The sequence below is a fragment of the Equus caballus genome, chromosome 2 (assembly GCF_041296265.1).
Source record: "Equus caballus isolate H_3958 breed thoroughbred chromosome 2, TB-T2T, whole genome shotgun sequence".
Taxonomy (NCBI): domain Eukaryota; kingdom Metazoa; phylum Chordata; class Mammalia; order Perissodactyla; family Equidae; genus Equus; species Equus caballus.
Window position 1 is genome coordinate 94,586,419 of NC_091685.1, and position 13,585 is coordinate 94,600,003.

General features: G+C 33.4%; 1 protein-coding gene across 2 annotated transcripts in view; it reads right to left on the bottom strand.

Annotated features, from left to right (window-relative positions):
- Positions 1-375: 375 nt before the first annotated feature.
- USP38 (ubiquitin specific peptidase 38) overlaps positions 376-13,585 on the bottom strand; it is a 31,368-nt gene continuing 18,158 nt past the window's right edge. For both annotated transcript variants that reach the window (XM_023636499.2, XM_001502129.7), the window contains 4 exons: positions 12,013-12,106; positions 9,494-9,600; positions 6,942-8,301; positions 376-1,584 (listed from right to left, as the gene is read on the bottom strand). In XM_023636499.2, the coding sequence (XP_023492267.1) occupies positions 1,423-1,584; positions 6,942-8,301; positions 9,494-9,600; positions 12,013-12,106 (1,723 nt within the window). In that variant the 3' untranslated portion in view covers positions 376-1,422. The remainder of the gene's footprint in view (positions 1,585-6,941; positions 8,302-9,493; positions 9,601-12,012; positions 12,107-13,585) is intronic.

The following is a 13,585-nucleotide window of genomic DNA, read 5'->3' on the forward strand; positions in this document are numbered from 1 at the left end:
GAGTGAGAGGTAGTGGAATGAAGATGAGGAATTCTGTTTGTAACTAATGACACTAAAAGCCTGGGAAAAAGATAAAACCCAAATCACCAAAGAACATTCTTTCCTTAAAATGTTTTCAAAATAAATATGAGACCAATCTTTAGAACAATGTACAACCATGGATAAGTGAAAGCCCTTAGGAAGGGGGACATTTCGGATAACTCTTGAATCTTGTATAATCAAGACCCAGGAGAACTGGCTTGTTTCCAGTTTCCTGGCAAAAGAAAATGCGGGATGGTAGGGTCTGACATTTCAATGTTTTATCTGAAACTATGAAATAGAAACAACTGTGCAAAACATATGACTCAAACAAAAGAAAACCCAAATGTACAACTCTGAAAATATGCGATCAATGTTTAATATTCTGAGGATTAAGTAACAAAATCAAAAAAGATTTTTTACTTGACTAGGTTCATTTCTTCTGAATTCTTCTAAGAGTTAAAAATGAACTATCACACTTATTGATTTAGAACCATCAGATTTTACTTCAGGAAAATCTAATACCTTTCAAAAAGTTATAATTTTAATGTTAGCACAAAAAATTACTTCCTAACATTTCATTTTAAAAAAACTTTTCCGCAGCCAAAGATTCCTATTTTTGAATTACAATACTGCAAGGCACATACAGAACTCACCTCCTTCAAAACACACAGAAGAAATACTCCCTGAAATATAATTTTAAAATCCTTAAACAATTATAAATACTACAAATTTAGCAATTTTTAGGTAAAAATGTTGCTCCTATAGGATCATGCACCTTTCTTAAAATCATTCAGCACATATGTATAAATAATCCTTTTTTAAAACATTTGTATTTGAAATGCAGATACAGTGATGCTGAAGACAGCACTAAAACCTGAAAAGTACTACAGCTTGATACATTTTATGTTATTGCCTTCATTAGAGACTGTATCATCTCTAGTATTTTTCAAAGACTTGAATTTAATAATGGGATAACTACATAGGAAATAAAGGGTTTTCCTTCTTTTTTAACAATATTTCCTTCACTTCTAACATTAATTCTTTTAAAAGATGCTAAATGAATTATATTTTTTCTTAATAGGACCATTTAAATACCTCTACTAAATTTAATGCAGCTTAATTAGGGACCAGGTACACATTTTCCTCTGAAAATTTTTGGTCAAGCATATCTATCCACGAAAGCAAATGGAATTTTAAGAGGTAGATTTTTTTCCCATGATGCATTTTGTTAATAAATGTATTGTCAAGAAAATTAAATCAAGCACTGAGTGTGTTTTCTTAAAGTATAAGGGTCTAATGAAAAGAAAAATAAAAGATATGATATGGTATTTGTTACAGTTTGACATTTTAACAGTCACGGTACTGGATGTTTCGTGACCAGTGCATTTTGGACTCTCGGGATCAAAACACGAGTCTGCCGACTGTATTAAATCCTCCGCCGCCGCCTCCACCAGTTGGTCCGCAGCTTCCTGGCGGATCATTGTCGTCAAATCCATTGGGCCGAAACGAACAGGAGGCAGATGCAGCTTGTAGGGCCCGGGCTCGAGCATTCAACTCTTGTTCCTAAAATTAAAAGTAATTTTTATACAGTGAAAATCCTAAATACAACTGATGGGTATATCACCTATATAAATATTTTAAAACTGCCTTAATCCTTAATAAGCATCCTTCAAATTTCAGTAACTAAAAAATTACTGATTATACTAATCCTTACCAAATCTTACTAAGGTAAGTATGTAAACACAGATGGAGCAAACAAGATAGAGAGCAAAATCCTGGTGAAACTCGACAGAACAACAGATCCTAAAGGCTGTTCTGTTTCAATAGAGAACACTCTGTTTCAATACTGCCTCACTTTACAGAAGAGGAAACTGAAGCCCACAGCTCTAAAATTTCTCTACAGAAATACTACAATTCTTGCAACACTCATCAACACAAATAGGAAGAGATTTCTTTTCTAATATACAGAATGTAGAGTTCAACAGTTATGACGATGGATTATCCACTCTCTATCAAGTGGGGCTATTTTGGAAGTGGGTGATTACAGTAAAAGGTACAAATAATGAAAGAGGACTGAATTTTTTCTACCCTTTCCTTAGAATACTTCTCAGTAAATAAAAGTAAGACAGATCTCAAAAACACTGCTAAGGAAAATGGAACCTATCTCCTTAAAAATTTTCCCTACCAGATTATTACAACTTTTATCAGGAACCACATTTATCATGTGCCAGACACATATTAGGTCCTCAATAAATATTAATGATCTCAGATTATAACACTGTAAGGTACTTAGCCACAAAAGGAGCCAATGTGAATAAAAAATGACAAATTCATTTGGAAAGGTTTAAAACTGGATTCCAAAACTGGCACAAACTCCTTGGAAGCATATGCAAAACATTCTGGCATGTGCTCATCTTTCTGGGAAAGGGTCTATAACTTTCAAATGAGGTGGATGTCAACAAGGTTTAACAGTCACTGGTAATAGCGTAACTCTTAATTTGTTAGGCAGAATCATCCTGAAGAACTTTCAAATACAGTTAACATTAATAACAGAAACTGTACTATTTCCAATTTTCAACTGAAAGCCCACTTACTTTGCTCCATCCAGCAAGGTAATATTATAATTTCTAGCTAATTTTTTTTTAAAGATTTTATTTTTTTCCTTTTTCTCCCCAAAGCCCCCCGGTACATAGTTGTATATTTTAGTTGTGGGTCCTTCTAGTTGTGGCATGTGGGACACCGCCTCAGCCTGGCTTGATGAGCGGTGCCATGTCCGCATCCAGGATCCAAACCTGCAAAACCCAGGGCCGCCGCAGCAGAGTGTGCGAATTTAACCACTTGGCCACGGGGCTGGCCCCTCTAGCTAAATTTTTTTAGTTAACTGTTCTCCCCCTTTTATAAGACGCCCAATTTTTTATTATGGGGAAAAAACCCCAGGCTTATCCTGACATCTATCCCTCATATTATAGATACCTTGTTTCTCAGTAGCATACAGTGACTGCTGTGTGATTCCCAATACACAAATGATCAAGTGTCACATATTTCTATGGCTGAATGTGACCTTAGATAACAAATCCTTGTAACAGAACGACCTAATTAACCCTGATAGGGCTTAGAGAGGCTTCTAAAATATAATTTGCAGGATATTTCTCAAAAACATTTTTTTTTCATTTTTCTCTGTCATTTACAACATTTATAATTGCTGTGCCCTCTGTATAAGGTCTAACTACACAATATTTTTCAGGAGATATATTAATTTATTCTTCCATCTGTAAAATTAAAGCAAGAATTACAAATGTTTTATAGATAGAAAATAAAAGCCATAGATAAATCAGAAATAGACACAAAAATAAGAAACAAAATCCTCTGCTGTAGCTCTATAATTTATTAAACTATCTAAACAAGCAATGAAAATATAACTCTGTGCCTAAGAAACAATATCTGGTTTCAGGTACAGATCATGTTATCTAATGAAATAAACAAAATTGAAGGAATGGGCAAGGTAGAGCTCAAGAATTTCTGCTCCCGAAAGACATGGCATTTTGCCTGGACTTTGTAAAAAGTGCTTTCTCCCCAGAAGCTATTTTGAAGGACACACAAAACACAAAATTAAGTGAATAACTCCACTGCTTCTGAGACACCTGAAACCTATATTTCAAGACACAGAGCTTCCCAAGAAAGTAATATTCCTTTTTTGCTTTCTTACCTATTTATATAAATACATGGCTGACAGAGAAAAATGTATGATACTCTGTTTCAGAAGACAAGCTTAAAAATGGGTAAAAGTAGGGAAAATTCCTTTCCATTTTATTTCTCTTAATACAGATGAGAAAATTGTGTATAAAGTCAAAAATTAGGATTCTCACAGAATATGCAATTTATATGCTAATTTTTTATCAAGTAATAAAGTTAATTCATATTTCAGTAGTGGACTATAGGTCTATTCACAGAAAGGAGTTACTGTTGCTTTGGGACAAATAACTTTCAGTATATTTAGATCTCTCATTTAAGTAAATCTGTTAACATGAAATTAATTCATCTTTTATTTTTCTTTAAACTACACAGATATAATGTATACTCTCTGTATGTACGATAAAGAAAAAAATTAAGACATCAAACTACCACCTTTTCCAAAGAAACAAAGAAAAGAAACCTAGTAAGAAAGGAGAGAAGTCTGCCTGCAGTTGACGTGGGACCTGTGGGACAGGTGATATCTTCACAGTGCACTGGTGGTGCAACTTACACAATCTTTCTCTCACTGGATTTTAACCAAAAGCATAATTTTTGTAGTCCAGGCGCTAAAATAATGGAGATACTCCTAATGGAAGTTGGACTGAGGTGAAAGAAATATATGGAGAGTAAAGCCTTTTCCAAAATTTACTTTGAGGTCCACAATTTGTTTTGCTCTCCTGTGTGTCAGGCTATGAAACAGAGTAGAAAATGATTTGTCATATAGTATTTTCTGCCCAGGCTTTTCAAAACCACTAATCTTGCCAATACTAGAAACAGCAAGAGTTTCTTTCTAACACTTGTAAATCTAGTTGTGACTTTAGTAAAATTCAAAAGTGGAATCCTAAAAAAAGCTTGCTAAAATTATACAAGGTGAATTTCTAATGTGATTGTAAAGTATTAAAAAAGAAAGCAGCTCCCCGGATATGTACTAAAATGGTAAATTCATTTGCAGTACTGCTCAAAAGTAAAGAAGCTCAAAATGTTCAACTCCACATCCTTACTTTTACTAAAATTCAATTAAATTTTTACAACTGTTTTATAAATAGATACAATGCTATTTCTTAGAGCTAAAGTTGTATTCTAGACTTAGCAATCCACTATAAGCCATTATTACTATTAAATAGGCACAAATTTTGAACTATACCTAAAAAAGCGAATGTAAAAACAAAAATGAGAGTAAGAAAAACATATATATACACACTCTCTGTGCTCAAAATGAAAAAAATGACAGCTGAAAACTGCTGTATACAAAAATCTCAACATCACACACTCCCCCTGCCTGGCAATTCTGAGAACGTGTTTATCAGTAACAGAAGAAACAACAGTCTCTGAACACAGACTTAAAACACCAGAATGATTTGGTTAAATAGTATGAGAAACATCACAATTCAAACCATATCAATTACATTATTGTATTTAAATGTAAATAATACAAAATATAAATATATTTAAGTTTCTAATTAAGAGTTGAATATTTATTATTGTAATTTGCTTTAAAAAGGCACTTTGACAATTAAGCTTTAATAGCCTGTCTTAATACAGGTAAATAAATACCTTAACGCAAAACTTAGCAATATCTTTTCTCATTAACAATTTGCTAATCTGAGACTTAAGATAGAATTTAGAACTGCCCAACACTGAAAAACTGAATTAACAAAGTACATAATGCTTTTCTTTTATAGTGACAAAGTACATAATGCTTTTCTTTTATAGTGACAAAGTACATAATGCTTTTCTTTTATAGTGACATATGGGCCTTAAAACAATAGTAAGAATGACTCATCACACTCAAATATTGTAAAATCAGGATGCAATGGGGTAAATGGCAAGATAGAGAAAATCATTCAGAGTTAGGCTACAACAGAGTTGTTACGGTTGTAAGAGCTTTTAGAATTCCAATCACGGAAATTAGAGTAGTTTATAGTAGTTTTTCATCTTTTCAAAACTCATGTCTCTCCTTTGATAAATACTTCACCCAATCATTGATATATAAATAATCTGCATATTTCCAAAAGTCAAGACTGCATTAGGCTTTATTTTCTATGTTATATAGTACAGAAAATTTCTATTTCAACCCAACCTTCTTACCCTCACTCCACCCCTCCAAGAGGGACATGGCTGAATACATTCCATTACCTTGACTGTAAGCCTTCTGATTGGATAATAGAATCTTTGGTAGTGAATCAGTTCTAACAAATATTCTGAATTTCTAATTTTTTTCCTCTAAAGTTTATTATTTTTGTGTCACTCTAAAATACCACCATATCCCTTTAAAAATGTATCATGTATCATTGAGCATTTTACAGTAAATTTGAAAATGTCCTTCTAAAAATCAGCACCATAGTGGCCTATTTCTTCTCTTATTCTATCTGTATCTTTTAAGAGTTTTGTGACTTTGTGTGAAACACAAAATTTTTAGAAACTTATCTAAACTCATAAAATCACTTGGACTACCCAATTAATATGCCTACAGTCTCACCTATAATTACTGCTGATCCTTTATGTTGATAGCAAGTTGGCAGGCTTCAAAGAAAAATACTTTCAGCAAGATCTTCATTAACTTTAAAGTCACTAACTCCTTGCAAAAAGTATATTTACAAGTAAATTCAGGTGATATGAAACTTTTATTCCATGGCTTTTCTTTACTAATTGTTCTATCATCTCCTTGGTTTTATTGCTCAGGTCCTTCAAGAGTAAAAATGTCCTTGCTCTACACAGTCTGCCTCTTAGTGTTCTTTATCTTATTCACCTGAATGTCGATAAACAGCCCTTCAAATATTTATACAAAGGTCTAGAATGGAATAAACACCAAATTTAGCAGTTGTTTCCCCAGGCAGTGGGACTGAAGAGCAGAGGGAAGATACTTACATTTTAGTAAACTTGCCATATTTCTGTGGAATGACTTTATAATGATCTCATCTTTTGTAATTAAAAACAAATAAGGTCTTCTATACTGCAACTAATTGTGACTTTTCATAATTAATTCATAACATTAGAAAGTAAGACAATTTAGTTATGTAGGTTGAACCCATTTCATATAAACTCAGACTCAAATTTCAAAATCACCACTGTAAATTCCTTAAAAATGTAGACGTTAAGCTGGATTTCAAAATTAGGGTACTCATTTAACCACCCGTTAAGAGTTTAAATATTTTCTACAAATGATGAAGCTTATATTTCCAACTTACCTGTAAATAGAGTTTATTGTCTTTTGTTATAGCATCCATAAGTTCTTTCTGTAGAGGTGGGTCTCCATTTACCCAGAGTCCACTGGTTGAATTATTAGCACTTAAACCATTAGTGCTGTTCTGTTTTTTATACAAAAGCACATAAGCTGTGTCCTTTGGAAACCTACTTGTAATTTTCTGGACTGAATGAAATGAAGTAAACGTCACTCTGCTATCATTAAATAAAAACCATTCTTTTGACATTTCCTTATTTTCCAAATCCTGTTCAATAACTGCACTGGGACTATCTCTTCCTAGTAAATGACTCCGGGAGGACGCTAATGCCAGAGTTTCAGACTGGTGGCACACCTGGTATGAGGACTCTGAACCTGTGATGTTTCTGGCATAAGAATAGTAATGCCCACTTTCAGAGGATATACCAGAGTGAACGACAACAGAACTTAATAGATAGGGCACCAATCTGGGGCAGCAAACTTCTTCAGTTCCAGAAGGCTTTAATTTTTTAGCTAGGTTCTCACTAATATCAGTGAAGTCGACATCTATAGACCAACTTTCTGACAATGAAGAGAAAGAAGTAGTTCTTTTAACTGGCAACTCCAAAACCAGTGGCAGTGACACATTGTCTAAAATTTTTCTTCTCACATGATACTTCTGATCATATGAAAATCTCAGAAGAGTAAGAATAAGGTATTCAGGTTCCTCCGTGATTTGCATAGTTTTCTCAGCATTCTGCAGAGAGGCACAGTTTTCACAATAATATTGGTTGTCACCAGTTAGAATCTCTGGAGCCAAAAAATAATTTAGTAAGTCAGTTACAGAAGGTGTGGTTTCACCTCCTGGTTTGTGAGGTACATCTTTATTAACAAGAATCTTGCTAGATTCATTAGGGACAGAAGTGTTTTCAGTGCAGCAAAACTCATCAGGAGGACTGCCTACCATTCTTTCATTCACAGCTGAGTCACAGACAAAGGCAGCTGTTGCTGGATTATAAACTCCCAGTTCTTCCGAAGGACCGGGGACACTGGCTCGCAGTAGACCACCACCTTGTGTATTGGGTGATAATGCTGGATCTTGAAAAGACAAGTTTTCCAAAGAGGAAGGACAAAAGGCAAGTGAAAGATCCGTAAAGGCTTCCACTTTTTGTGAGGTACTCCTGCAGTTCAAACAACATATGTGAGTCCGTAGTTTTCCACCAAACATTTTTTCTATTAAAGTCTTCTCACCATCACTTGTGCAAGGGCTCTCTGTTAGGAAAGCTGCCTTACCGGCTACTTCCTGTAAAGAAGTTTCACTGCACCCCAGACTTTCAGAAGGCTTGTGTGAGGACTGAACTTTCAAGATCTTTTCTTCTTCATGGAGCCTGCAGGACAGTATATCATTATATAGCTACTTCACTTAAGTTTAAATGTCATTTCTATTTAAAAATATTGATGGCTTAAACAGTCAAATTATTTTTATCAAATATAATGCTTAATTTAAAAAATCAAGTTTCTCCCTTTTTTCAATCAAGCAGAATATTGAACAACTGGAGAATGTAGATTAGAAGAGAAGCCAGGGGCTATTACTTCCCTATAGTCTTATTACATTTTCTTCATACTGCTATTTTATAGCACTTATTACATTACAGTTAATTATATATGTCCATTAATTGTCTGCTCTACCTGTCTGCCTGACATCTCACGGAAAGCCTGGCACACAGAAACCATCTGACATATCCTCAGCTGAATGGAAGGAAGATCGCACATGTTGAGCTCAACTAACTTTACTAGTCATTCATATCACAGAAGGGAAGCAAACACAAGGAGATACAAGAAGAGAATAGGTTTTATTAACGGAGTGGTAAAGACAATAAAATATACCAAACGCACTCAAGTTCAAACTGGTCTAAAGAAGCAGCTATTAAATTTTTTGGTCTCAAGACCCCTTTATATTCTTAAAAATAATTGAGGAACCCAAGAGCTTTCATTTATGTAGTTGTATCTATCAATATTTACTGTATTCAAAAACTGAGAATACAAGTAATAATACATTTAAAAACAATAATAAACTCATTACATGTTAATTAATATAAACAACATTTTTTAATGAAAAAGTTATATTTTCTAAAACTAAAAAAATTTAATGAGAAGAATGGCACCATTTTATATTTTGCAAGTATTTCAAGTATCTGGCTTAGAAGACAGCTGTATCCTCATAGCTGCTTTGCATTCAATCTATTGTAATATGTTGTCTTAGATGAAGCATATGGAGAAAACCTGGCCTCAACTATATATACACAGATATGTAGTTGGAAAAGGGAAGACCTCTGAAAGTGATTTGGAAACCCCTAGGGGTCCTTGTACCACACTTTGAGAACAGCTGGTCTAAAGTAAGAAAATTTAAAAAAGAAACCAAATTAAGAACAAAAGAACACTTAAAAAAATACAAGGAACGCAAGGTATTTTAAAGACTAACACTTGAAATATGTTTTTAAAGGTAAAAACAATATTCTGTAGAAATAATCTGTTATGAAAGAACACAATTCAAATCATAACTTTAAAAATACTTTTTACCTGTCTAGCAGAAATCTGAGGTATTCAGAACAGTCCTGCTGAGATCTAGGGGTAAACCATGGAGGTCTGGAAGCCTCAAAGAATATCCGAGGTGCATAAGCTTCTCTCTTTTGATATTAGTATAGAAAATACAAGGAAGTGATTCTCACACTATGAACCAAATAAATGAAATCTCAATATATGTTTAATAAAGATTACTTAAAATTACCTTGTGCTTAACCTTTACTACAAAGTGCCAAACATGGAGGAAGACAAAATTAGTTCGAAATCAATTTACGTAAATTTCAATCATAACTTCTCATTTTGCAGATGAGAATTAAGATCTAGAGAAATGATGTGACTTGCCCAAGGTCACACAGCTAAATTAGTGGCAGGGGGAATTACATCAGAACCCAGGTCTAACTCTTAATATAATGCTCTTGGCATTATCCCTCTATGATAGTCATGTACTTGAGTCCACAATTTTTTGAAAAACCAAATCTGAAAAAGATATGTTAATGAATATATATTTTGGATAAAGTAATAAGGGGAATACTCTACAAGGGCCATGCATACATCCTTTAGGTGAATATTTCCTAGACTGGGTCCACACGTCATAAATATACAGAATGTGAGCGCACTGGTTAGGGACCTTGCTGATTTTATTTTTTTTAGTACAGTGGCAGTTTAGTGAAGTGGTTGTTCTTTGGGGAGCAATCTAGACTTTGGAGCAATCTAGGTTCAAATCCTAGATTTTGCCACAAGAAAAAAAGAACTGAAAAGGCATCTGAAAAGATGTGATTATAACTTGAAAATTTACAATTCTTCCAATATTTTGGATATTTGTGGTATATAACAGAGAGTCCTCAGTTAAGGAAAACTTCATTGAAATAGGACTGTTATAGTACTTTGAAGGAAGGAAGTTTAGAGTACTGCTTGAGCATGGGCGCCAGAGTCATTTGGTCTATATCCCAATCTTGCATGAGTTTGTATGACCCTGAAAAAAGGTAACATGAGCCCGTTTTTTCATCTGTAAAATGGGAATACTACCTTATTAACTCACAGATCGGTTTTGAAGATTAAGAGATGACACAAGTAAACCACTTAGCACAGGAGCTAGACCAATTTAAATGCTCAATAAATGTTAGCTTTATTAATTACAAGAAAAAAGCCTTTTCAATTAAAAGGAAATCTGCCTACCTAAAATAATTCTTTTTGGCCTGCTATCAGACAGGGTCTTAACTCTGACAGAACTTTAATTAGGTTCTCTTGTTAATTCTTTTCTTTTTCTCTTGGGAGCATGGAAATCTCCTAAGGTTTTTTCTAATAGTTCTGATTTAATAAGTTAATATAGTATCTATAATGTATTCATGTCTACATGTATATACGTAGATACATATATACATACATATTACATATAGTATACAGTAAATATAGACTAGTGATAAAGCAAGTGCAGAAGTTAATTTACTAGGAAAGAATGTTTGGGAGTTGGAGGGAGGAGATTTCATCTCCCTTGGTCCTGAGATCTAAATTTAATTTGTGAACATAGTTCCCCTAGATAGAGAATAACAACATTATCCCTTTGAGTATATTAGTACTCATAGGCCATCACTATCATCTAATATGTCAATCCAGTCTTAATTCTTTCCATTTAAGAAGTTATACTTGAGATACTTCTTAGCTTATAGAAAGGAAATAAGGCATTCCTGTCAAGTCAATCCCATCAGTTCTGAATCCATCTTCTCTTCTGGCTCTAATGACCTACTCCTTTAGACCTCTGTGAAACTAAGACAATCAGAGTAAAACCAGAAAATAATAATATGTATTATTTATAGATGGTATATATTATTCACACGCATTGCTCAAAATTTACAGTTCCTTGAGCATAAGGATTCCTCTTTGTATGCTTATCAGACTGTATATTGTGTCTCTCAATGTCTGCTGAATGAATGAATACATACTATGTGTGATTTTCTTGCCATTAGTATAAATTCATTTCCTTGGATTAATTTGTGGACATAAAAGATGAGCACAAAATTTTAAGCTCTAGAATGTAATGGATGAACAATTCTTATTGCAAATAAAATAAACGGTTCTGTTTATCCATTACGTTCTAGAACTTAAAGTTTTAGTCACAATGAAAGAGAAGGCAATGTGCCACAAAATTATTTTAATTGTTCATTACTCTGAAAATCTATCAGTCTAGTACCTATAAACTATTAAAGACATATTTAAAAAGATTTCCTCATGAATGAGCTTATTTACTGGATAATCAGATTTTACCTGTAATAATTAGAAAAATAGGTCAGCATAATATTCATCTACAAGAATGGAAAGTAGGAGGAAGAAATAAAAATTTAGGGCATATCCTGGTTTTAGGCAGTATCTCTTTAGCATTTCTAAGTGGATTTGTTGTGTTGGGTGAGATATATATTATTTTATCAATTAAAAAGGTTCACCAAGTTTGGTCTAATGTGAAATTTAAAGAGTGTTATCAATGAAGTTAACATATACATATTACACATATTTACACTTACCTGTGTATGAGCCAAAAAGGCAAAAAGATGCTGTAATTTTTTCATTAGTGAATTGCACCCATTTAGATTTAAAGATAATACTTGTCTCCTGAAACTGAAAGTGAATAAAATATAATGATTTTTGTGTACATATGTTCACCCACATGCATTTCATTAAGGCTAAAAGGTAGTTAGTTCAAGAATATATTATCCTCAAAGTAAAACTTCAGTTACCTGATGGTCCTTTAGCTAGCAAAGTTACTACCTACAATGTAGTGAAGAAGGAAGGGGAGAATGATGTTAAATGAAGACTTATTATGTGGCCTGGCAATGGCCTATGTGCTGTTACATATTATTCCTATTTTCTGAATTAGCAAATAGAAACAGATTAAGCTATTAATTAATAAACTAAGTAAGCAACTTTTAAACACTGCATGAAATTAAAAAAAATAAGCTGTTAACAAAACATACTGTAAAGTTAGAGTGACTTAAAGAGTGTGCTACTAGTACAGGATGCGAAAAGGATAAACTATTCAAAAAATAGCACGTATAGGAACAATTGGGATCTATTTGGGAAAAAATGGAGTTAGATAAGATTTTATACCATTAGAAATGCCATGTAGGAGTAATGAGTTAAAGTACAAAACTACTGAAGTATTTTTTTTTAAAAGGGGAAATTTAGAGGGGCAAGGCTTCCTAAAATTCACACACTATAAATGAAAAATAGCAGATCTGACTACATAAAATAAAAAACTACAAATGAAACACTACAAATTTGGATCACACTGACTAGAAGAAAGCATCTAACAAAGGATTATCATCTAAAGTATATTTAAATCAATATGAAAAAGAAAAGACCCAATAGAAAGGTGCACAAAGAAAGCAACAGGTTACTCAGAAGAGAAGCACAAACGAACAAAGAAAATAGAGTGGGAAAAATTGTAATGGTCAGCAAAATGCAAATTATGACAAAAAGACATTTCTCCCCAGATTGGAAAAAATTTTAAAGACTGATTATCATATGAAGTACTACTAAAGGTATGAGGTCATAGGTACCATCACATACAGTCATGCATCACTTAACAACGAGGATCCATTCCGAGAAATGTGTCATTAGGTGATTTTGTCATCGTGCGGACATCATAGAGTGGACTTACACAAACCTAGGTGGTATAGCCTACTACACACCTAGGCTAGATGGTACTGATCTTATGGGACCACTCTTGTTGTACATGAGGTCTGTCGTTGACCGAAAGGCTGTTAATGCGGCAAATGACTGTATGAGTATGCAAGTTCAAATGCTATAGTCTTTCTGAAGAGCAATTTGGCATACCCTGTTCAGAGAATATCCTCTACATATGCATATGAGCAGAGAGATGTGAATTATGAGCAAAACCACCTAATGCTCATCGATAGGAGTATGGTTAAATAAATTATGGTATACCCATTTACTCAGAATGACATAGCTCTTTCATTGTCCTAACATGGGAATATGTCCAATACAATTAAAAGATAAAAACAAGTGGCTGGAAAAGAATACACAAATAAGATTTTTCTATATTTTTTTAAAAAACAATGCATTTGTAGATAAAAA